The sequence below is a fragment of the Lithobates pipiens genome, unplaced genomic scaffold (genome assembly GCF_037356315.1).
Source record: "Lithobates pipiens isolate NorthernLeopardFrog02 unplaced genomic scaffold, aLitPip1_a1.2 Scaffold_25, whole genome shotgun sequence".
NCBI classification, from domain to species: Eukaryota; Metazoa; Chordata; class Amphibia; order Anura; family Ranidae; genus Lithobates; species Lithobates pipiens.
In genome coordinates, this window is record NW_027507787.1 from 183303932 (window position 1) to 183329937 (window position 26006).

At 38.2% G+C, this 26006-nt stretch overlaps 1 protein-coding gene across 2 annotated transcripts in view; it reads left to right on the plus strand.

Moving 5' to 3' along the window:
• COL17A1 (collagen type XVII alpha 1 chain) overlaps nt 1-26006 on the plus strand; it is a 73101-nt gene that overhangs the window by 31375 nt on the left and 15720 nt on the right. For both annotated transcript variants that reach the window (XM_077455250.1, XM_077455251.1), the window contains exons 18-45: nt 1695-1892; nt 2241-2279; nt 2672-2698; nt 4049-4075; nt 4479-4541; nt 4646-4750; nt 5096-5158; nt 6418-6453; nt 7172-7225; nt 7542-7577; nt 7686-7721; nt 8091-8153; nt 8365-8400; nt 10341-10412; nt 11514-11540; nt 13776-13811; nt 13927-13959; nt 15391-15468; nt 16622-16657; nt 16824-16883; nt 19318-19371; nt 20091-20213; nt 20628-20741; nt 20833-20892; nt 22773-22808; nt 22970-23023; nt 23147-23242; nt 23842-23889. In XM_077455250.1, the coding sequence (XP_077311376.1) occupies nt 1695-1892; nt 2241-2279; nt 2672-2698; nt 4049-4075; nt 4479-4541; nt 4646-4750; nt 5096-5158; nt 6418-6453; nt 7172-7225; nt 7542-7577; nt 7686-7721; nt 8091-8153; nt 8365-8400; nt 10341-10412; nt 11514-11540; nt 13776-13811; nt 13927-13959; nt 15391-15468; nt 16622-16657; nt 16824-16883; nt 19318-19371; nt 20091-20213; nt 20628-20741; nt 20833-20892; nt 22773-22808; nt 22970-23023; nt 23147-23242; nt 23842-23889 (1710 nt within the window). The remainder of the gene's footprint in view (nt 1-1694; nt 1893-2240; nt 2280-2671; nt 2699-4048; nt 4076-4478; nt 4542-4645; nt 4751-5095; nt 5159-6417; nt 6454-7171; nt 7226-7541; nt 7578-7685; nt 7722-8090; nt 8154-8364; nt 8401-10340; nt 10413-11513; nt 11541-13775; nt 13812-13926; nt 13960-15390; nt 15469-16621; nt 16658-16823; nt 16884-19317; nt 19372-20090; nt 20214-20627; nt 20742-20832; nt 20893-22772; nt 22809-22969; nt 23024-23146; nt 23243-23841; nt 23890-26006) is intronic.

Sequence of the window (26006 nt, forward strand, 5' to 3'; positions counted from 1 at the left end):
ATATTAGTGCCACGTATTAGTGCCATCTGTCATCGGTGCCACGTTTCAGTGCCACGTGTCATCAGTGCCACGTATTAGTGCCACGTGTCATCAGTGCCACGTATAAGTGCCAGGCGTCATCAGTGCCACATATTAGTGCCATCTGTCATCAGTGCCACATATTAGTGCCATCTGTCATCAGTGCCACCTGTCATCATTGCCACGTATCAGTGCCATCTGTCATCAGTGTCACGTGTCATTGTCCTGGTGCTTCAAAAGTGTAATAAATAGTCAACAAGTTAGATGTGTAACTTATGTTCCTAGAACACATGATGGCGCTACCTGCATGTTGGGCCTCTCTATGTGGCCAGGCTGTGAAAAAGTCCCACACATGTGGTATTGTAATACTCAGGAGGAGTAGCAGAATTTTTTGGGGGGTGTCATTTGTGGTATACACATGCCACGTGAGAGAAATAACCTATTACAATGACAATTTTGTGGAGAAAAAAAAAAAATGAAAAATCTTAATTTTGCAAAGAATTGTGGGAAAAAAATGACAACATCAAAAAGCTCACTATACCTCTTACTAAATACCTTGGAATGTCTACTTTCCAAAAAGGGGTCATTTGGGGGGTATTTGTACTTTCCTGACTTGTTCGGGTCACAAGAAGCGAGATAGGCCACCAGTACATCAGATGTGATCAATTTTGTGCGATTCGCACCACAGCTTGTAGACTCTCTAACTTTCACAAAGACCAAATAATATCCACTAATTTGGGTTATTTTTACCAAAGACATGTAGCAGTATAAATTGTGACCAAAATTTATGAAGAAAAATTAATAATTTGCATAATTCTGTCACAGAAACAAAGAAATATGCGTTTTTTTTCAAAATTTTCGGTCTTTTTTCATTTATAGCGCAAAAAATAAAAACCCCAGAGGTGATCAAATACCACCAAAAGAAAGCTCTATTTGTGGGAAAAAAAGGACAAAAAATTCATTTGGGTACAGTGTTGCATGACTGAGTAATTGTCATTCAAATTGTGAGAGCACCGAAAGCTGAAAATTGGTCTGGGCAGGAAGGTGTTTAAGTGCCCTGTAAGCAAGTGGTTAATTTAAATACAGTCTCAATTAAACAAGTATACAAGTACATACCTCAATTCAATTTATTTGACTTCATAAATTACAGTACAGTATATCTAAAGCTATAACCTTTTTTGTTTTGGATAGAGCAGGGAATGGTTAAAACTCCTTTTCTTTTTTACTGTTTTTTTTTCTGCTGTCTCTGTTCCATTACCAGAGAGCAATCAGGAAGTGAAGGGAAATATCCTTAAAATGAGAAATGAGGGGGGATCACCTCTTAAACAGCTGCCACCCAAAGAGGTGTCCCCACTGGAAGAAAAAAAAACCCCTTAAAGCCTGTTCCTTTGATATCCATGACAATGGTCACAAGAATTGATAGAAAGGGTGAATTTACCCAGTGGAAACACAAACAGCAATAAAAAAAAATTTGGTTTTAGATGTACTCATTCTACCTGGTATATTGCCTGGACAGCAGTGCCGTAATTCTGCAACCAATAAGTATACCTTTACACCGTACACCCCACTCTGAATTTGGATTGTTTTTGATGGCATTCTTCAGAGACATAAGTGTAGACTTAATGAAATCACCAGCACAAATATGGATTAAAAATTTATAAATGATTACTTCTTAGGGCAAGATGTGAAGAATCTAAGGCAACGCGTGGACAATTTGGAAGGCTCTGGCAGTGCATTGGGACGATTAGAAGCTGGTCCTGTGGTACGCTCGGATGTCAACCTAGCCAGTTCAATTCCTGCTGGTGGCACAATTAGCGGTCTATCTAGAGATGAAGTCTGGGCCTACGTAAGGGAGAGGATGACGGCAGAAAGAGGTAACTGTTTAAAAGTTTAGCGTTTTAGCGAAACATTATACCAAAAAAATAGGCTTTTATGGCAATGACTGAAAATCAAATCCACCATCACTGTCCTCTGGTATTTTCCCACAGTGATCTTACGCACTTAGGCATATTGTGCTACAAAGAAGCTGAGAAAGGAAAAGTACCAATGTTGACCACAAATGAGCATTCATGAACGATGCTATACATTCAAACTACTTTAAATGTAGCATAGATTATACATACTACTGCACTTGTTAGCTTTAGATTTATATTGTTTGTTTTCAGAAGTCTTGATGTCTTTTGAAATGTTTAACTAATTCTAAAATTTCCCAATTGTTACAGGAACCATTGCTGGTTTGAGGGGTGAGCCCGGACCGAAAGGTAATTATTTATTTTGAACTTTCTGTATTTTGTTTTATACCAATTCTAACAACTAAAAGATGCTAGAGTAGCATATATATTTTGTACAGCATAAAAACTTATATAAAAATAATGGAATTATAATTAATAATGTGTATGTATGTATTATGTTTATTAGTTATATATTTTTATATTTTATACTTATATTGGGTACAGCTTTACACTAGGCCATACATTGTTAACAAAAAAGAACAATAACTATTTAAGGACAAAACAGGGAACAAACATAAAAGACCTTGTTTAAATAGTCTACAATCTAATAGGCAACATGGAATAATCCAAAAGACATAATATATGAAAGCCCTGTGTTGTTGTGTTATGTTCTCATATGTTTGTGATTATTTCATCTACAGGTGATTCTGGAATGCAAGGAGAGAAAGGTTAGTGATCTATTGCCTGTCTGCCTTTATGGCCTAAGTTTCATAATATCTATAGAATTTATATTTAACATAAAAAGCAGGTGAAGTGTAGCCTTGTATTTTATGTTTGTAGAAGATGTTGGATGTATAAATCATAACAGGGCAGAATAGGGACATATTGAAATCTTTACGTCAATGCTGTTTTCAGTATTTGGAGGAAGATGTCAGCTAGTTGACCATGCTGAACCTAACAGCATATAGGCAGACCATAAAAGACCAGAATGTTTAGGCTTCTCTGTTTTAATAATTATCAAGTATGTACATTGCAAGCATTGCTGCTTCACTCTATGCTGAGAAATTTAATTTATATTTCTCTGGAATAAGACTGCACGGCATTTAATGTCTTGTCAAGTTCTAGCAAGGGTATCAGAACATTATATTACGAGGGTTCTTCAAAAAGTTGTGGCACTTTTTTATATGTTTCGCAGCCATCTTCACCACAGCGTAACAACTCTTATACTAAACTGCAAGGTCAGCTGGTTTGCCAGACAGACTAGTCACATGATACTCTCAGCCCTTGTACACACGATCGGACCGTGTTGTCGGATAATCCGACCGTGTGTGGGCTTCATCTGACTTTTTCTGTCGGAATGTCCGACCAACAAAGTTTGAGAGCTGGATATAAAATTTTCCGACAACATGATCCGATCGGACTTTGTCCGATTGTTTGTAGAGAATTCCGATTGGACAAAGTGCGACGCATGCTCAGATCAAATTCCTAAACCAAAGCTATTGGCTACTAGCTAACTAAATAACGTCATCACGTTACGAACGATCGGATTTTCGGCCAACTTTGTCCGACCATGTGTATGCAACACCAGTTTCGGACAAAATCCGTCTGAAAAAATCCGACAGATTTTGTTGTCGGAATGTCCGACCGTGTGTACAAGGGCTCAGACACGACCAATGACTACTACTCCTGCCCTCTCAGTTTCCAATGAAAATATAAAAGTGTGGAAACTTTTTGAAGACCCCTCGTATATTATATTATTTAAAAGTTATATTATATTATTTAAAGTTATTTATTATTTTTGTTTAAAACAAGTAGCATATTGAATGTTGCCTTAGCAAGTAACACTTTTTTGTTGTTTTGGGTATAGTAAGAAATGGCTAAAAGGTTAAAACCCATGAAAGTATGGGAACGCCCCTCTTAGACAGTTGTCATTAGAAGAAGCATACATCTGCATCATTAGTCTTGCCTGTGTGGTATCCAGAACATATTTAATGCTCCAGCATAAAGCAGTAATAATCATTTATTATTTGTTAGGTGGGAGAAAGTAATATATTTGTTATTTTTTTTTTTTACAACAGGCGACAGAGGATATCCAGGTGCACAAGGTAGGGAACAGTTGGATGTGAAGAGATTGATATTGCCTAAAAGGAATTAAATGAACAATATGGGTGGAAATAATGTGGATTGGTCAGTGTTGATAAAAGACAGGGCCCTATTATTATTAATATGATAAATAGAAAACTGCCCTCAGTCTAATAATATGCTAATATGGGCGTCACTCTTAGCAGTTAGTCAAATGTTTTATTATATTTATCAACTTATTAAAAAAAAAATATATATATATATATATATAATTTTATAAGTTGTTAGATGGATTTCCAACTCACCAATTCATCACTTCAAGGGCCATCATTCAGTCAGTTCTAAACAACCCTTTACTCTGTAACAAAGTATATTTACTGTTGCCTGACATTGTTAGTTAGATTCACTTTGTAATCTTTTTGACAGGGACTCCGGGTCTCATTGGTCATCCTGGCACAGAGGGACCCAAAGGACAGAAAGGCAATGCAGGTAAGAAATCCACTATATCAGTGTACAAATTATTTTCTCAAGATGGATTCAGGTCAGGGTCTAACTTTGTGGGATATGAGACATCAATGCTCTGCCATTTGTAGGTGATTCTGGTGTGGAAGGTCCACCTGGACAAAGAGGAAGGGATGGCTTACCTGGAAATCGTGGTGACCCTGGTATACCAGGTGTAGGAGAAAAAGGAGACAGAGGTAAATGTTTTTTATGTGCGTTTCAGTGTATTAATAGGGTTGAAGGTATGTACATATATATTAATTTACATAGGAGCTGCATGTATGGCTTCTATTCAGTTTTCTGAAATGATTGGTGATGCCATATTGATTATGGAGCTAGTTCTTCACTAAAGGCAGTGGATAAGGACGTTGGCACTCCCTGTCTCTCAGTCACTGAGCTTTGCACAGGGACTTTTACTATATATTCCACTGCATTGAAGTATGGAAGTAGCTGCTCTTATTTATTTTATTATCTTTATTCTTGTATAAAGTTACCAAGCATTGTTTCTAATGATTATCTCATACCTAATTTATCTACTATAGGTTTGCCAGGTGAACCAGGTGTGCCAGGTTTAGCTGGTGTTCCAGGACAAATGGGTCTAAAGGGTAAGCATGTTTTAAAAACTGTGTACTACTTTAGGTAAATATTTAACTGATTATTAGGCTGATAAGTAAATTAACTATTAGGTTCACTTTGTATTTGTAACTAGATAGTATGCTGGCTGTATTAACCTACTTCTTTTTATTAGATGCCCCTCATCTAGAGTTTGTGATTTTAACATGGTTCTTGACAACTCTCTATACTCATGTGACATCAGCTGAATGTCACTATGGGTCCTACTGTAAAAGATCTTACAACATAAAGGATAGGAATCTGTTGAAAATTTTGAATTGACTAAATATTTTTTCTTTGTAAAATCAGTGAGGCTATGAAGAAAGTCAAAACAGACCACTAAGACCACTCTTAAAATGTAATATTTGAACAAATTTCAGGCAAATACTCTTTTTTACAACTAAAGAATATCTAAAACCAAGAACAGAAAAATCAAGATAAACAGGGACTTTACCTCTGTAACCCACAAGCAAACTGTAATGCCAAATAAGACACATATACAATATACTAATTTATTGAATCATATAGGTAAAAGTACATACAAAAAAACATTAAACAAGCAAGCTATTTGCTTAACCAACCAACCTATAAAATATAATCCTAAAGAGTCACCATTATAGTCCTATATGTCCACCCGGTCTATGTTTTTCAAATGCCACTTCCTCAAGACCCACTCTCTGTTAAATCAAGTTGAGCTTTGTATTAGGAAGCAAAATGGCTGGTGGTAACAATGAGATTTTTTTACATAGTCCAAAATAAATTATACATAATACATACATTATATAATTTATTTCAAGCTGAGGAAGGTTCATTAGCTGTGAAACATGTAGACCCGGTGGACATATAGGGCGACATTGGTTTGACTTTTCAAGATTATACTTTATAGGGTAGTTGATTATCTATCTTCCTTGCCTGTTTTAACCACCATAACTGTGGACAAATTAATTGCAATATATTACATTTTAGTTTTGGGGTTTAGATATGCTTTAACAACACAATATAGTCCCAGTAGTCTTATAATCTGCACTTTGTAATATAAGGCCAAAAGTTTAAACCAAAAATCTCTTCAAATGTTAAAACCGAATTTGCCATTACAAAATGTACATCTTGAAATACACTTGGAATACAGAATATAGAGTTAAGAGTTATTCAATGGTGCATCTGGAGGCTGGTAACGAATAGTTCCAAGAAACGATGGCTCATGGTCCAATAATATGTATATATAGTTTAATATTTCCATTTCTATCTGCAGGTCTGCAGGGCCCTCAGGGTGCTCAAGGTCTTCCAGGTATGTTGTCACCAGTGGTAATTAGAGAAAATAATATAATATAAAGGATGATTTGTGATGATATTACAGCAGCTGGTAAAATTTAATTATATCTAATTATTATAATTTTAAAGCTGAACTTCCCAATAAGCAAATATTGTTTGAATACAAGAGTCATATGTATTCTTACTTGATCTTGTGCTTTGTTTATTTCTTACAGATCTGTGCAATAATTCAGGGCACAGATTCTTTGCTGAAATGATCTGTAATAAAGACCAGTTACTGCTGCTCTTTCTCCTTGTGCATGGTGACTGGTCTTGTTTCCACCCCCTGTGGTTTTCTGCAGACAGCCTTTAGTGGGTTGTGGCTATTGAGGAATATATTTAAGTGAAAAGTTATTTTTGCCCAAAGTTCAGCTTTAAGAATCCCATTAATGTTCTTTAATTGAGAACATGGGATACTTGTGGACCTCACAGTGTGGAAGAACTGCAAGTCCCAGCACTGCCAAAAGCCACTAATTGCCAGATGTGCTGAGATTTGTAATTTTTCAATAACTGCTGGACCAGAGGTTTTCTCGACTAATGTATCAATTTATAGGCTTTAGGATAATTTACTTCAAGACTCTGACTAGAAATCATATATGAATGTATCTTCGATATATAAAGATATAAGGTATACCTTTTTTTTAATAAGCTAGTACACTTCTATAGTAAAAAGATGTCATTCTATTTTTTAACAGGTACTCCAGGGCAGCAAGGTTACAAAGGTGAAGCCGGGTTTCCAGGACCTAAAGGTAAGATCTTATTCAAACCTGACATTTATTATGCCTGCTGGTCTAAGCATGATCAATGCTTGGACCCATTAGTAGAGGAAATAGAGATAGTACCTTAACTACTTGGTTGGGAGTGGGAGACTCCCTATCAAGCTCAGCAGATAATGCATTCAGCCTAATAGCAGTGAAGTAAATCAACAGTAATTGATGCATTGCTGAATAGTCATGCACTGCGGTAGTATCTCTGCTCTTAGGATCTCAAATGCTTTTGTATTCAAATTTTTTTTCTGCAATCGCTTATGATAATTTAGACATGTATGTTTATTTTCCCAACCAGGTGAAAAAGGACTCCTTGGACCACCTGGAATTAAAGGTACTTAACATGTATTGTCTGGGACTTGTGTTCTCGGGCCTATGAACAACACAATATAGATTTTGTGTTTTTAGTTGATAGAATAAAAATATTTTTGGTTTGTTTTAGGTGACCAAGGAGACAAGGGAACCAGAGGTCTTCCAGGTCAGTAACAGTGCAATGTCATGCCCAAGATGGGTCACATACATGGCAATATTACTAACTATTTAGCTACTACCAATTTTCTGAAATGACCAAAGACCTTAACTGAGCAAAATGTATTTTGTATACCTCTACTGTAAATTGACCAAATGGCCCCCAAAAATGTTTAAATAAATAGAAGTGCAAAATGCTTTCAATGATGCCTGCATTTCAATATGTGAATCTTGTTGATGCCTTATACTTGTTGGCTCTATATCCGAGAGTTTTCTGGAAATAAGGATCATAATTATAAAAAATATAGAAATTCGACTAAATTAATGTCTGTTCTGCATGTGGTCTTTTTTTAACCATACTTGTTTTATTTATTTATAGGGGATCCAGGGCCCAGAGGATTACCAGGACCCACAGGAGAAGCAGGAGCTAAGGGATCAGCAGGTAAGCTCTCATCATTTTATGATGCTAAGAGATCAAATGCTTTGCTGTGTTCACAATTTTTGTCTATTAGCAAAAAAAAAAAAAAAAAAACATTGTTCAATCTTTCCAACATTGTTCTGCTATTTACAAAGCAAATTAAACAAAAAACTTCCATAAACCTAGGCAATCAAAACAAAGAATATTAAAAAATGATTCCAATATTTCTTTTCAGGTCCATCTGGACCAGATGGACATCAAGGTCCAAGAGGTAAAGTCTGGCATTTATTTTAAGCATGTATATATTTCATTATTTTTTGTCATTTGTCCTATTACTTTAATGCACATTAGTCAACTGGAATGGAAATTAAAAAATGTACTTACAAAAAGAAAAAAAAAAACATTTCTCTCTGCTTCAAAGGTTTGTACCTTGGACCATGAGAAAATATCATACTAGGACATATAACCTCCACCTCATTTGTTAGTTAAAAGGGAACATCACTCTCCCAATCAACACTGATTATTTTTCATGCTGCTAGCATTAGTAAACAGATAGGAAAGTATATCGTATTTATTTGTTTTAAACTTTATTTTTACATTTCTTCCTAGTTACTTCATAGTTTTCTGCCTAGGCAAATTATGTCATACATCCCAGTAGTCTTCAGGAGGGATGGAGGGGTTTTCTCAGCTAACACATTAAAAAAATTGTGCTGGAGGAATATTTTAAATGAAAAGTCACTAGTGGAAAGTCCATAAAAGTCCAATCCTGGTATATTAAGATGAAAATGGCAGGTGGATGATCAAGCTGAGCTCCAGTGGCAGCACCCTTAGGAGCAGTGGGGCTGGTATTTTTTTTAGGGGGGCGGAAAACAACCACCCCCCAGTTGGTCGGTCAGCGGCATGTTGTGGACGGGCAGTGTGGGCTCCTACGGGCGGTGGGCAGCCTCTTCTGCATTCCGTTGTGTGGCTCCTCCCTCCTCCTCCTAGGCATCCAATAGGATCGCCTGCCCTTTACGTCAGTCGGGTGATGGGTCTCAAGAAATGCTTTCTGATTGGCTGTGAGTGTCAGTGAGTGTCAGTGTGTCGATAGTGAATAATAAGTGAGGATCGGTGTGGCGATAGCGAATATTCATTCGCTATTGTCACACAACTGGGTGGGATCAGGGCGCAGTGCTCTGTGCCCCGATCTCACCCTTTTTTTAAGCCTATTAGAGCCTCTGTATGCAGATCATGGGGCCAGATGCATGCATAAGGGAGCAATGCCCGTGCGCCCCTAATGGATGGGCCACCGCTGCTTGGAGTGAAGCAAAACTCTGCAGACAGTAAAAAGAACATAAGAGAGGTGACAGACTAAGTTCAGTGGTTCCCCGTGCATGCTATATCAGAGTCTGTTTCAAGGTGGTGAAGTGACAGAAGCCTGGAACTATAGGAAGCCGCCAGCCGTGCTGGAAACCAGCGTGGTACACAAATAGCACCAGGTTATGTCTGAAGAAGAAACGGAAGTTTCAAAATTTGTTACCGCTCACTATCCATGTCAGCACTCTACCCTGCTGACGTCATTTCTGGCACAATTTGCGTTCCGGTCCATCCATGGGGAATCCTCATGCCTAGTTTTTTTACATTCTTGTTTATATCTACAAAAATGTGTGTTGCCAATTTGTTACGTTTTTAATAAATCCAGGTAATATAACAGCTGCAATTAGTCTGGCGCCCCTCTTTTTGTTTTCTCAGCTAAGCACACTCTCCTGCATGCATGCAAGAGCTAAGGGCAGATGTATTCCAGGAAGTAAATGCTCCATGAATCATTTGCCCTTACTCAAGATGGGCACAACAAGAGATGATAGGGGGTGTTTTTCAAAGTAATAAAGCATGGAGACATGGATAGATGGAGGAGTTTGCTTTGAATATTTGAATAATAAAAAAAATCCGGTGATCAGATGCAGTGAAGATCCACATTAAATTCATACCCACAAATTCACCCAAACAAAGGAATGCCCACAAACATTGCAGTTCACCACACACAATAGTAGCGGCAGGGAGATGGCTTGGAGATTGACTATAGAACATTGTGGAATAAACATGCATGATTGGATCAGCGAGGTATGCATATTTATACCACTTCAAGATATCGTGCAAAATATCTTATTCAGGCCATTGCACTAAAAAAGATGACTTTCCTCTGTAATATTATGTATTGTATGTGGTCTTCAGGTGAACAAGGGTCTATTGGATTGCCTGGACCAAGAGGACCACCAGGATCATCAGGAGACCCCGGAATTCCAGGTAAGAGCAGCTTTCAGCATGAGCCATATTGGCAGTAATAAATAAGATTCATTGGTATCTTCCGATCACTTCAACATTTTAGCTTGTCTGTCTATAGGCATAGCAAAGGTGACCTTAAAAAGAGAAAATTAAGTGCAATGCTTCCAAGCATGCGTCAAATTGTTTCCATGCGTAGGAATTTTGTGTGCCGGTATTTGTACAGACAATCGCAAAATACCGAAAAATAGAGAACATGCTCTCAATCTTTTGCTGGCTGGAATTCCGCCAGCAAAAGACCGATGGAGCATACACACGGTCGCATTTTCCGTCAAAAAAGCTTTCATTGCAGTTTTGCTGGCGGAATTTCCGATCGTGTGTACGCGGCATAAGAAAAAACACTTCTTTGGTACCAAAAACCTGCTTCAGACATTCGACTTTGCAACGGATATTTTTACTTTATGAAGGAATTTTCCTTTAGCTTGGTCATTGAGGTGAAGCTCTTCTGACTTCCAGCAACCATGTATGTGCAAGCGAAAATTCCGTTTTTTTTTTTCCTGGCATGTGATTGGATACTCTGAAAAGTTAACTTCCACCACATTCACAAAGCTAAGGAAAAATTGCATTGCAAAATGAACTGCCAATTTACCTTTAGTAACTCAGCCCTAATAGTTTTGTCCACAGTATCCTAGATATGTACTGAATGTGTTTTTATTTTAATTTTTTGTACAACCCTTCAATAGTGAGTTTTGTTAGAATATTTACAGCATAGGTCAGCTAAACAAATGTTTGTCCGTAAAATTGACTACTTGCTCTCATTATGACATTCTCACTCAATTTTAATGGATAGTACCTCATTCTGTTTGTGGGCAGAGGGTTGGGTGTACATAATGTAAGATGTCACAGAAAGTTTAACCCATACATAATTTATTTACTGCAAAGAATCACAAAACACATGATACCTATTTCCACATAATCCTTTCCATTCAGTTGTTGCTTTAATTATTCACAACATGAAAGCAGATCTTTTTAGAAAGCTGGTTTTCCTGGCACAGCATTTACATTACAATGTAGTTACATAAACTAATATATTATATTGCTTTTTTTTCTTTGCCTTATTTTTAGGACTTCCTGGAGCACAAGGCCCACCAGGTAATCTTTCTGAACTCAGTATATAATGCGTATGTAGCTACGCTCATTCCAACCAAACTCTCAGACAATAGGCAGAGAGAGCATTGGGCTGGGAAATGTCTACTGTCCATCGTTCAATTGTGCAATAGTATCCTCCTGGTGAGAGGACATTTTTACTATTTCACAATTCTACAGTGATTAAATCTAACACATCAGTGCAGTCTCTTGATATGTTTTATATGTACATTTCAGTTATACACCAAACATGCATGTAAGTTATGAAAATTGGGTTGGCTACAGAGCAGATGAGTAATTACTATGTCTCTGTCCTAAATTCTTCATATGGGTTTCATCCTCCACCTTTATCTCATTGCAATTATCATATTTTTAATAGTTAATAATTAAAGAGAATAAACAAGTAAAAGGCTCCAAGCACTAGTACCTCTAAAAAAAAAAACTTTTGAGTCCATAACAGTCCAAAATATACGGGGTGAATGGTGGATCTGTATACTCAGGGCTGTCACCAGAAGAGACCAGAAACCAGAATTCCAGTAAAGCTGAGAAAAACAAGGAGAGAAGGCACCTCTGAGCGTAGAAATTAAAACACTTTAATAGTAAAAACAATAGTAACTCACATGGGAGAAAGTAAAGTAGAGCACATCTGTAAGTTGGAAAGCATCCAGGAGCAAGATGGATGACAGAGTAAAGGTTGTTCCCCTTATCACTGGTTCTACAGGAGATATGGCAGGCACATTAGATATCCCAAGAGGGTGGGGACTGTGAGCAGTCAAAGCCTTTAGCTCTCAACGCTGCTAATCCTGAAGTCCTCGCTGGAACTGCTATAGATGGAAGCAGTGATTAATTCAGAGTGAGGCTTGGAGAGCACGTGGCAGCGTGGCATAGGGCAATGTCCTCACAATAGTATGACGAGTTTCTGAGCGTGCGTGCTGCATATATAGTGCCATCCGCTCTCCCTTTTCAAGCATAGGGAATCTATCATCTTGCTCCTGAACGCTTTCCAACTTACAGATGTGCTCTACGTTACTTTCTGCCATGTGATTAACTATTGTTTTTACTATTAAAGTGTTTTCATTTCTACATTCAGAGTCGCCCCTCTCCTTGTTATTCTAAGGAATAAAGAGAAAGTGTAGGATATTTTTCCTTGTTAGGACATTTTAGAACTGGTGTTCATTTTTAGTTTGTTGATAACTATAGCCATCAACTGTGGATAACTACAGTTGGCCATTCTGCAGGAAATAGTATATCAATTGATCTTGATATATTGTATAAATATGTAATGTTTTTTATTGTGAATATTTTTAATTGTATTTAAAGTGATTGTAAACCCTGATCTTGTAAAACAACCCATTCAATTTAAAATAGAAATGAAAGGCAAAACATTTGTGTATAGATTATAGAAATAAAAATATAAATACCCTTTTCCCTTTTTTTTATAAGTGATCACATATCCTCTGTTCTCAGCTGCATAAGCGATGGAGGAGGAGAAACAGCAGCACACTGAGATTCCCAGGGAAAGGTTGTGCAGGGGTGTCAGGATAAGTCTGATCATTAGAGGAGAGCAGCCTAGCACAGCTTGGGAGCAGCAGTGTGTTCTCCTGCTCAGTGTGGTCAGTTTTTATTCATAAAGTAGAGGGACTGGCAGGAACTCCAAGGATTTCACACAAAGGAAGCAATGCAAAGAGAACAGGATACCTTTTCATACAAGTACATGGTACTGCAGGCACATTTCAGGAATATGAAATGTTGGGTTTACAAACGCTTTAAATGAAAATGGGGTATAGTAAAATGTATACTAAATATCAGTATCCAAGTGATTTCCTGTTCAGAAGGACTGGGAGAAGAAGGGGTGGTATTATCACTCAGCTGTAATTGAGCTGAGTGATGCTGCTGCTGTTTCATCAGTGCTCAGGCAGCAACTTAACTTTTAGGAAACCATCACAAATCATCCCTGAAATGTGTCTAATATGTTTATTTCCTATGATTGTCAGCTCCATCTAGTGGGCCATAATGTAGAATTTTCCTTAAATACCTTAATCTGGAAAATATTGCATTATGGCCACTAGATGGCGCGGACAATCTTAGGAAATAAACATAGCAGACACATCACTATGCAGTATGCACTATGCAATATACATTTTTGCTTTGGCTGGTGAATATTACTAATTATATTTTCCTGTTAGGGATTTTAATAAAAATTTAACAGCAACTATTTAATGTAAATCTCAACTGTTTTAGGACCACCCGGAACACCTGGGCGTGGAGGAGCCAAAGGTAAATAAAAGATTGAGATGATATTTGAAAGATCAGAGATTTTACATTTGTTTTCATCATCAAGAGTATTATGCAAAAAATATTAACTATATATTTCTGATGCCTTGCCATATAGGAGACCCTGGAGATCCCGGAAGAGTTTCTTCAGGTACATTCTTATATTTAATTTTGCTCAGCTGCTGCTATGTTTCCTTAATTTCACGTACTGTAAATACAAACTGTTCCAATTGCTAGTGTATATCACTGTGTTAGCAGTTCATATGTATTTTTCATGTTGATTTATTAACTGTCATAGCAGTTATGCAAGAATTGGAGTATCTGACCATAAAAAAAAGCCCTAAGGGCCATCATTACTGATACTACAGTTTTGGATTGGCACCAGTGGGTTTCACCTGTTGTTTTCTTATATATGCCAAGGATCCCAGTGATAGGATATAGTTGTTTGTGTCTCTTTGAGAACATGTTAGCGGCTCTGTCGCCATTTATGATCAATCTAGGTAGGAGAAACGCTACCTAGAATACAAGGAATTAAAATGTAATTTTAATATTAAAATGAAGCATCACACTCAGTATCATTACATATTTTGTGATTGACTGAAAATATTGTTTAAAAATATGATCTATCAGTCATAAATCAACAGGAGCTATGGAAAATAATTGTTTAATATATAATAGTATACAATAAAATGGTAGTAATACTGACACGTTTTGACCCCGCCGGGTCATCTTCAGAGGATTTGTGGCGGGGTCGAAACGTGTCAGATTTACCACCATTTTAGCACTTGATCATTGTATACTATTATATATTGTAAATGGCTCCACTGGCGTTGTTGCTGTAATGCTTACATCTCCTGTACCACATCTCTTATTTTAACAGCTATTTTTCAATAATAATTAATTAATTTTATGATATTTTGCTTTAATAAAATTCAAGTCTATCCTTTATTTCATGTAGTTTTCTATTTACTTGCTGCTTAGAAAACCCCATATGAGGGAGATTGCCTTCTTGACATTTTTTTGGGATGTGCAGCCTTTTTCTTTTCTCTTATTAGTGCCCCCCCTTTTTTTGATGCATAAGACAATTATGTTCTCTATACAAGCCCAAAAAAAAAACAACTCCATCATTTACTGTATATGTACAATAACTCAAGTATATCTAAAGCCAAAACTTTTTTTTTTTTTTGGTAGAGAATAGCTAAAATCACTTTTTTTGTGTGTTTAATTGGGGGGATTTCCCTTCACCTGGAAACATAAATACATGTACGAAAAAATCCTCCTAAAGTTTGATAATTCTCCCTAGTGTCTCTTTTGGAAGATTGCCCCTTACTTTCTGTTTCTGCACCAGCTGTCAAATATTGGCTTTCCCACCATTGTTGTGCCCTGAAGTAATGGTCACCTAGAGAAATAGAAGGGTGAATCACAGACAGTGGTAAAAACATGAAAGAGGTTATAACCCTTCTCTACTAAAATGTAAAGAACGTTTTGACTTTAGGTGCACTTAAACACCTGTATATAATATAGAAAAGTAATAATGCAGTGTTCTGTCTTGCAGTATAGATAATATTTGTTTTTCTTTCAGATTCTGGTGCATATCCCATGCCCGGACCACCAGGACCAGCAGGACCTGCGGGTCCACCTGGATCTCCAGGAGTCTCAGGTATGTTTACATACTAGAACTAAACATGGCTGGGTACTGGAATAACCATTGATTATGCTACCATGATTATGTATTATATATAGTACTTTAATATTTAAAGTGATATAAATCTAAAAACAAAATTGTAATAAATTGCAGCTTTCCAATTCTAAAATGTGGTGAATGCATTAGTTTACATTTTTTAGGCTTTTTCCCCCCTTTTTTCAATTGGTGATCCAGCCCGTAATGCACTTCCTGTCTTAGAGTGTCTCTATTCTGGAAAACTAGAGACACCTTTGGACAACAGCACTGTCAGTCTGGGGAGAGGGTAGTGTTAGACTTGACTGATTTGGATGGACCTGACTAACAAATTTAATCTGAACTGCAGCTAACACTTTATAAGCAGTTATTGTAAACAGTTTGTTCCTTTTGGGATGAATGTTTTACATAAATGAATAAAAGATGACCATTTTAAGCACCCTTGTCAGTGGTAAATGGTTTGTCTCAACTCTCTAACTGCCACGTTGTCTGAACAACTCGGTCTGTTAAAGTAAGTTCAACAATAACAGATTTACTGGCCAGATCTACTGTACAAAGAAATGTCAACCACCTCAACCTATAACTAGCCTTTGCAGGAAGAAGCACAAGAAGCACATGGAAGAAAAACACACAGCAAAAACAAACAAAAGTTCCCAGCTCACTTACCAGCCAGCCTGCAACAAAACCAAATTGATTTAACAGTTCACATTAAAAACAAGGGATTTAGTTTCACACATTTGAAAACATATGTGAAAGCGCCAGTGGCCACGTCAAGGCACCTCAGTGTACTGCAGTCTTAACTCTAAAATTATGAGAGTCTCCCAAATTGGAGCATATATATTAGTGCATAGATTAAGGGCAGGTTTGCCTGGAGGGAACCCGCTCCTCCTTAAAGGTACAGGGACACACGGGACACCCAGCAAGGGCACATTGACAGCTGTAGGTATCCAGTGTGTCCCCGCAGCAGTTCCCGAACTGTACAAACAAATGGCAACAACCCCAACCTATAACTAGCCGTAAGCATACTGTGTTTTTATATTGAATACAATTATTTTCAAATCAAGTTAGTTTGTTAATTTCTGCTGAATTAAGCTACAACTCAGTAAACATTTGTTGCATTTTTTTCTTATGACAGGTCCAATTGGGCCATCTGGTCTTCCTGGAGCACCAGGTAACTAAAAAGTTATCTATAATAGGGATTTAAGCTCTCTGTAATTAAATTATTTTGAATGCATGTGCCATAAAACAAAAGTTTCAAAGGTTGGGCTTTATTCATTACGGGGGGTAAACAGAACGTATTTTGAGCAAATATGCTAAAAACATATTTCTTTGACCAGGTACCAAAGGAGCTCGTGGTGACCCTGGTGAACCTGGTATCTCTGTCACAAGATCAGATGGTATGTTTCTGTTATGTATCACGAAACTTACTATGGAATAATGCCATATATTTTTATAATGAATAGACATTTGCACGTTTGAGAGGTTTGGCCACTTTCTATAGGAAGACTGGGTATTATTTCATGCCAAGGTATATATATACTGAACACCAGGCACTTCCTTTTTCAGTTTTGGGAATAGATGGTAGGCCAATGGTGCAAAACCTGGTGAGTATGGTGGATGGGTAACAAGAGAAAAAACACAGAAATCGATGACCGTGCATGCTTCATTTTCTCCATTTTCAACTCGGTTTGCAAGAAGCACACAAAACTGTATACTGCGCATGTGCCATTTTTAGAGCTGAACATCTGGAAGAGTAGTTTGGGTCATTGATAAAGAGATCTGTGTAATCACTCTTTCCACGTCAGGCCTTAAACTTTTGGGATGCCCCACATTTACAGCATATAATGCATTGTCTGCAGGAAACATACATGGGTTAGGAATCTAAGAAAGGCTTTTTTTGCCTCTAAGTCTAAAGCAAAATATAGCAAATTTAAAGGATTAAAGTTAGTACTCCTGATCTTTGTAATGCAGCAGGACAGCCAGGTAGTTAGAATTGTAAGAAGGAGAGGTCAGCATTGACAGCCTGTGCATTACTCTCTTGATAGTTTTTATCTAAAGCACATGTGTCAAACCAAATGTGGCCTGCCAGGCCATTTCATGTGGTCCTCGCACCTCTCCTGTATCTTTGGCACCCCAGCTGTCTCTGCCCCCACCTTGTCTCAGCGGCGGCAGAGAGGAGGGCAGAACTCCTCCTATAGATCTTGCGCCCCTCTATGCAGCCACATTTTCCCCTCTCTGGACTCCAGCAGCTGACTTTAGCCCTCCTCTGGTCCTCCTCCCAACTCTACCCTTTCTGCTTCTTAGCCCTACCCCAAGCTTGGGGGGTGCACTGTGATGTAAGGGAGGGGGGGATATTCTTGTTTTCTGATGATTGGGGCTCTTGACGTCTGATGTAAGGGGGAGGGGGTTGCTCTGGACTACAGATCCAAAACGGCTCTTTGAGGGCAACCATAATGATAATTTTGTTTTTCCAGCAACCAGGTGGCGAGTGTATATGTACAATTCCTGGATTTCAGCTTAGTTCTCTGCACAGACCAGAATAGCAGGATATCAGCATATATACTCACACACACAGCACACATCTGATTGAGTCAGCTGACTGACTCAGAGGAGGGATACACCCTCTCTTGATTCGAATCTCTAGATCCTCAGTATGCAGGAGTAATCAAAAAGTGTAGAGCTAGTGCTGGAGTTTCTTATTAAGCAGCTTAGCATGTACTGTACATTTAGTATGTGAGTAAGGATTGTTTTTACAAATTAAATAGGGATTTTATAAAATATCAGTTTATAAACAATGCAAATAAATGTTTATTGTTTTAATGTCAGCTAAAAAGTATTTCTTTGTTTGTTCTTTAATTAATAAGTAAAGAAAATATATAAAAATATATTATTTTAAGACATTTGCTATTGGCCCCCAACATCTGGCTTGTACAACTCATGTGACTCTTAGATCCTTTGGATGTTTCATGCAGCAGCCACTCTAGAGTTTTTCAACATTTGTCTTTCTGAACACCTGCTGCATTGCACTCTTCCCAAAAGCATCATGTTTTATGTTTACTGAAGTTGTATACTCAGAAATCTACTAAACTGGCAGATCTTGCTTTGGTATTGCTAAAACCAAAATGTCACCCCCTTCCTAATATTTCACGTTAGGCCTTAAAAATATAATTATGCAAATATATGCACATTACTACAGAGATTATTGTGACTTTTCAGTTTTGAACATTATTAAGTCACTGTAATGTGATATTCAAAACCTTTGGGATGTCCAATAATGCAGTCTGAGTTTGTTTTAAAGTCTAACTCTGACACTTAGTCACAGATGCTAACAGAGCCTCGAGCTGACCCTACCTAACACCTACTGTTGGCTTTTGTGCAAATAAATGAATGACCCTTTGTCTACTAGGGTACTGGAAAAAAGAATAGCAGATGACACGCCATCTTTCACTTTGGTTTTTGATAATGATATGAGCCTCAATGCATTTGGTTTGGCAAACACACAAAAATATGTTTGCCAAACCATTGGTTTGCTACAATTCTTTTATGACAACTCTGCCTGATTGGCTGGTTGAAAGAGCAGGCAAGGGCAAAAGAGGGTGAGAAGGTATGGAAAGCTTTATGGGGGAAGGGGGACACCAAAGATCACCATAAGTGGAAACACCTTGATGAAACTTCGTAGGTCTGTGAATATCCATAAAGATCAAAGTAATCCAGTCCAGATTAATCATTATTCCCGGGTTGCACATATTTAGGAAGATGTGTTAAAAAAAATGCATTGTAACTAAAGGGATTGCCAGGTCGAGTTATGTAACATTTTACATTTCTTTACAGCTTCATTGATGGCTCAGGCAATGCCAGGACCTCCCGGACCACCAGGACCCCCAGGTAAAATTACTAATGGCTGTAACATAACTGGAAACCATTTTGCTTTAAACACAAGCATTAACAATGGCTCTAAACTCAAGTGTCATTTATAAGAAAGGTTGCTTGCATGAGAAAATTATAAGTATAAGTATAAGCTATATTGTGGAATTAGGAAGGTTGTCCATCCCAAATTGAACAGTTTATTTTGGAGAAAGGTCTTATAGCAGCCTCTGTGTAAAATAGTATTGTAATCCCAATCTGACAATCTTCTGCTCTGCGGCACTTATGCTGCTAGTTTTCATTTTTTACTGTAGCTTCTCATTGAAGCTTCTGGAGACAACCTATCATCCTGGCAAGTAAAAGCAGGGCAGAAAGAGAAGAAGTTCATTAGAAGAACTAAAGATTTTTCTAGGTGACACAACCCTCTAGACTTTCCTTGAATCTAATACTATTAAACACACATCAGCAGAAAAATACTGATAAAGTCCACCTCATTAAAACAGACATAAAATAATTTACATCATTTTCTGAATGTTGGGGCCTCTAGTAAGAGGTCTAGGGCTCCTTTTAAAGTATTTTAGGGGGAGGTGCTTTTGTTCTCTCACCTAAACTTGACTGATTACACTGTTTTGCTATTTATAAATGAAGAAAAATAAAAGAAGTAAAAAAAATTCAAAGTTAATACTTATTGGCTTATATCATTTTGGTTTTAACCCAAATTTTCTGCTTTTCTTAATTAGGTGCTTCCATACAAGGCCCACCAGGACAAGCAGGTTCTCAAGGTCCTCCAGGACCTCCAGGTCCAGCAGGACTAGCAGGAGCAGCAGGTACACCAGGTGCAGCAGGTCCACCAGGGCCACAGGGTAAGTCCTTGTCTAAATTAGCATAATCAGAACACACAGTGTATGTGATCGGTAACCACTAATAAGACAATAGATATTAGTTTTTTTGTCATTACCCCAACTTTAACAACTGACCTATACATTTAATAAATGGGAACAAATGACAATGGGAATTGGAAAACCACACAGATTTTTCTGGTATCAACTTTCTTTAGAGTAATGGACTAGGCTACTGCTTTCATTACAACACAGAATTTTGTTTTTCATCCTGGTACTCATATCTTTTAGTTAAATTATACATTTGATTTATCTGAAAATTATCAGTAAAAGCATGACCAAATGGGATTCTCTTTATCTCTTTTTTTTTTTGTAAGATAAGAATTATATAAATATATAGGAAAGTATCTAACATTAATTTCTGATTGTGTTGTTCAGGAGAAGCTAAACAGGGACCCCCAGGCCCAGCAGGTCCACCAGGTTCACCAGGCCCAGCAGGTCCAGCAGGCCCAGCAGGTCCAGCAGGTCCAGCAGGTCCTGCAGGATCAGCAGGTATGTAGACATTTTTAACTGATTACTGCCTGTCAAATATCTTATAGAAAAACTGGTGGCAACTGAAAAATACATTGTTTTGTTTCCACAGAAGCTGCTGTTTCTGGCCCACCCGGACCTCCTGGCGCACCAGGTGGTAAAGGAGACCCAGGTAAGAGCAAATAATAAGACACTAAAGACTCATTCACACTTGCACGATTTGTCATATGACTTTGGACATCATACTCGCACAGCAAGGACTTAAAGTCGCAGAGACTTTGAAAAGGTGCCTACAATACTTTTGTGTGATTTTTGATGTGACTTTGATCCATAGAATGTAAATTGAGTCTTAATGTCAGGGACTAAGCATCTGATAAGCTCTTATACAGTAGAGTAGTTCACTTTATAACAGATGCAGTCTTCACTGACTCATTCTGTAGCAAAGCAGATCAAAGCAAAAGGTTCACTTTAAAGCCAGCCTCATAGCATCTAATACTTATTGTCACTTTCTTTTCTGCTACTCTGGAGTGAAGAGAAGAAGCCTTGTGAAAGCTCTTAGTTGATCCTAGTCAAAGCTTACACAAGATTGATGAATCTCTCTCCAATACCATGTGATAACAGTGGGTCAATCACCAAGCAGCAACACTGTCATATGAGAGAAGGGGAGTGAGTATCTGGTGTTTTTCTTCCCTCCTGGCAGGGAAAGGAACAAGGGAAAGGTAAAAATATGCAGGGGAGATGCTCAGCAATTCAAGAGTACTGCTGTTTTGCTCTGTACAGGTTCACTTTTTCATACAGTATTAGCAGTCCCTACAAGCCTTAGAAATATAAGACAAAAGTGTTCATATGTTATATTTAGGAATCAAAACAAATTTTCCAGTAGACATCACAGAAGAGTTTGGCTTCCAGTAGAGAGAAGCTGTTAAAGTATAACTGAAGGCAAAACCTTTGGAGATACTTTCATTTTAGAGTGGAGAGGGAGTAGAGAGTGGAGGTTTTTTTTTTTGTTGCCTGTGTCCCTGTTAGAGAGATTCACCCTTTCTGTTTGTCCTGTTAACACTGTGAGTGAAAATGAAAGAAAATCCCAACTTTGGGTGGTCACTAGAACAGGAATAGAGGGGAAATCATCCAATGGGGACTCTAGTACTGGTGACTACCAGGGATTTCCCTAAATTTGGGGGAGTATCCTCCCACTTCCTGTTTTTGAATGGAATTAAGGTACAGGAAGTGAAAGGAAATCTCCTGCATGGGACTCAGATTGTAAACAAAAAAAAACAGGACTTACCTTAGTATACACAAACTAAAAAAAATTTTTTTTCCTTCAGGTCTTTATTAAATGTTACCATATTTGTAATAGCTGAGTAAGCCTCTACAAGAAAAAAAAGCTGCCAAGATGTAGGCTTTCCCAATGTTTTGTGTGAACACTGTGCTCTCAATCAGCATGATATAGCACAGGAAGTGGATGCAGAAAGATAGTCCGTTTCTAAAAGTATCAAGTAATATATATATGTTTTTTGCTTTCTAATTACAGAGAAATTAGACACAACTGGCAGAATGTACTTATTTTTAACAATTTGTTTTGTAAAATTATATTGATTTTAATTAGACTAATGTACATTAGTAAAATAGTGAACCACAAATGAGAATCATAAGTTTCCCTTATATCCACTCAACATTTTCAAAATGTTATTTGGCTATTAGTCTCTTAGCAAATTAGGGTGCTCCAATTGTAGTGTGAGAATTTTCACTGTATTTTGGTTGTTATCCAACTGGATGTTAGGCAGCAACAAACACTGGTATGAGTTTACAAAAAAGTCTAAAGACAGAACTAAAAATGAACAACCATATGCTACTGATAAAAATGAACAACCAGATATTATCTTTTACTTTCTTATTTAGTCTTCATTGCTTCACATTTTATAAATGACCCAGTATACAATCAGTGAAGAACAGAGGCATTTGGTTAAATGTATCTTTAAATATAATCAACAAGGCAAACAAATGTAGTTAATTTACACAATAATCATTAATATTTCTGTTTTCTTTCTGTAGGTGATCCAGGTCAAAGAGGTATTCCAGGACAACCAGGTAAAAATAATAAATATATATTTTTATTTTCCTACTTTCTTTGTAAATATTTAGTTGTGATAGCAAATATAGCTCCTCGCCCTAACTCAAGCTACAATGGTAGCAAAATTTACAAACTGGATTTAGTAACATCTGTAAATAACTCCATTTCTATCTTACAGGGCAACCAGGTGATCCAGGTCAACCAGGAATTCCCGGACAACAAGGCCGTGATGGTCAGTGCTTTTACTCATTTTATAGAAGAGACAAATTTTCCACAAAAACAAGTTTGTTTTCAATTAGTTAACTATATGATACCAATTAGATAGGAATGCCTGATTCTTACATTGTCATTTCAGCTGTTGGACCTCCCGGACCTCCAGGAAGCCCAGGATCTCCAGGATCACCTGGATCTCCCGGAAGCCCAGGACAACCCGGACAACCAGGAGAGAGAGGTAATATATATTTCACAGATCTTACAGATAATCAAGTACCAACCTAAGGCTGACCATACATTATACAATTTTTCTTTAGATTTACCAAAACATATTTTATGAGTTCAAACCTAAACACTTCCAATAAATATGCAATCAGGCAGGCCATTGCACTACATAGTTGAGGGTAAGACTAAAGGAAATTGAGGAAGAAAATTATGTATGACCAGCTTAACTCTCAAATGGGGCCATCTGGTGATTTTCTTTTGTTTGTGCCGTCAATCTTAAAAAATGTCACACCCCTCTTTCCTCAAACATGCATTTCATCAGTGGTTACTCAGTTAGGATTAGACAAGGACAGAATGTATGTTTAGGATTAGGGTTAGGATTAGACTTTAGGGCAAATGGCAGTGGGATTCGTTTACAGTTATTAGCATATTAGAGTTGTTGGGATGACAAAAACACTAATTTTAAGCAAATATACTGGCACACATGTTCATTACCACAGACCCATTGCATATATCCAGGTAAATATAAGTTTCAAAGCGTGACATTACAGAATAAAATAAACTAAGCAAATCAACAGTTCAGATGTCAAATGTTTTTAAATCTACTTGCAGGTGAAGCTGGTATTCCTGGTGCCCCTGGTATTCCAGGAAGCTCCAGAGGTGAGTAAAAACATATATAGCTGGTATGAATGTAGTAATGACTATGCTATAAAACAGTATTAAAAATATATCATTGCACACCGATTAGCCATAACATGACCGCTGACAGTTAAAGTGAATAGCATTGATTATCTCAATGCTATGACACCTGAAAGTGAATGGGATGTATTAGGCAGCAAGTAAACATGTTGTCCCTGAAGCTGATGTGCTGAAAGCAAAAATAATGGGCAAGCGTAAGGATTTGAGAGTCTTTGACAAGAACTAAATTATAATGGCTAGACGACTGGATCAGAGCTACTCCAAAACTGCAGCTTATGTGAGATTTCCCGGTCTGCAGTGGTCAGAACCTGCCAAAAGTGGTCCAAGCAAGGAAAACCGGCGAACCGGCAACAGGGACATGGATGGCCAAGGGTTATTGATGCATGTGGCGAGTAAAGTCTGGCCCATGTAGTCCAATCCAATAAAATGGCTACTGTAGCTCAAATTGATGAAAAATGTAATGCTGGTTCTGATAGAAAGGTGTCAGAACACATAGTTTGTTGTGTATAGGGCTGCATAGCCACAGACCAGTCGAGGCGACCATGCTGACACCTGTCCACAGCCAAAACCACCTGCAATGGACACATGATCAGCAAAACTGGACCACAGTGCAATAGAAGAAGGTGGTCTGGTCTGATGAATGATGTTTTCTTCTACGTCATGTGGATGGACGGCTGTTTGTGCATCGCTTACCTGGAGAAGAGATTGGTTCAGGATGAAGGAAGACAAGCCAGCATAGGCAGTGATCTGCTACTAACAGCTTGATGCCAGATACCGTAGCATGCCTTCAGAGCAGTGTCGTCACTAGGGTTGTTGTCACCTAGTACAATAAAAGAAGGTGTCAACCCCCCCCCCCCCCCAATAATTTTATATATAATATTATAGACAAATTATGGTGCACTAGGGTTACCTAAAAGTCACTTAGTAAAGCTGCTGACACAATATTGCTGGAAAAAAATATAACATATAACACTTAAAAGCTTAACTAGTGCAGCGCTATAGAAAGGGAGCCTAGTAAAGCCTGCTTTGTGATTTTTACCTACATGTAGGCTTATAATAAGGCCAACCTGTAGGTAAAATAAATATCTCCTAAACGAGCACAGTTTAGGAGATATTCACGCTAGATCTAGCTGGTGAGGTCACGGCGCATGCACTATGAAGGTATGGCATACCGTGCCGAACCTTCAGAACACCGCACTGTGCCGTAGCCGAGGTCTCCCACACACATGTGCAGGAGTGATGTCAATGCAGCTCCACCCATAGTTTTCATTATATGCTGTCAGGGACAGATCCGATCCATAGATCCCACTGTATGATGACTGAGGACAGCAGACAATGGCATCATTGGCATTGATTTGATTTGATTTGGATTTTGGAACTGATCCTCTGACACGGTATGTTGCTTGCTGGATGAGATCTGATGCCTGCAGCCAGGGAAGATGGCAAGATGCTGTGACCTGCCAACAACAAGGTGTTGCTTGCTGGGCCGTGGTGGATGGTCCAGCCAGGGAAGATGGCAAGATGCTGCTGTGACCTTTTGCGGACGGATCTGATTTGGGTGTGGGTCACTCTCTATCTACACCTGGGCTGCAGACACAACCCCCCCACGCCCCCTTATCATACCAGCTTAGGGCAACTCAGCTCAGCTACTATACCTGGGTGGTGGACACAGCAGCACACCCTCCCATCAGACCAGCTCAGGGTGGGCGGCTTAGTCAGCTACTATACCTATATAATATAGCTGTGTCTGATAACCAGGAGGTGGAGTGCTGCTGGACACAGCTATATTATATTAAATTGGTATGGTAGCTGAGTGAGCCATCCACCCTGAGCTGGACATAGCTGCTATATTATATATTATAATATTTATTATTATTTATTATGCTAGCAGCATCTACACTAGCCAACACCATGGCAACCTCCCTTACATATCACACTTCACCTTGGGCTCAGGGCGGCGGTGGTGGCCAACAACCCCCGCCCGTTACCGCGCACTCAGGACAGGGTGGACGGCTAAATTAAACTTTACACCCGGGCGGCAGCTGGAGAGGAGAGGCCTGAGAGGACAGTGTGCAGCT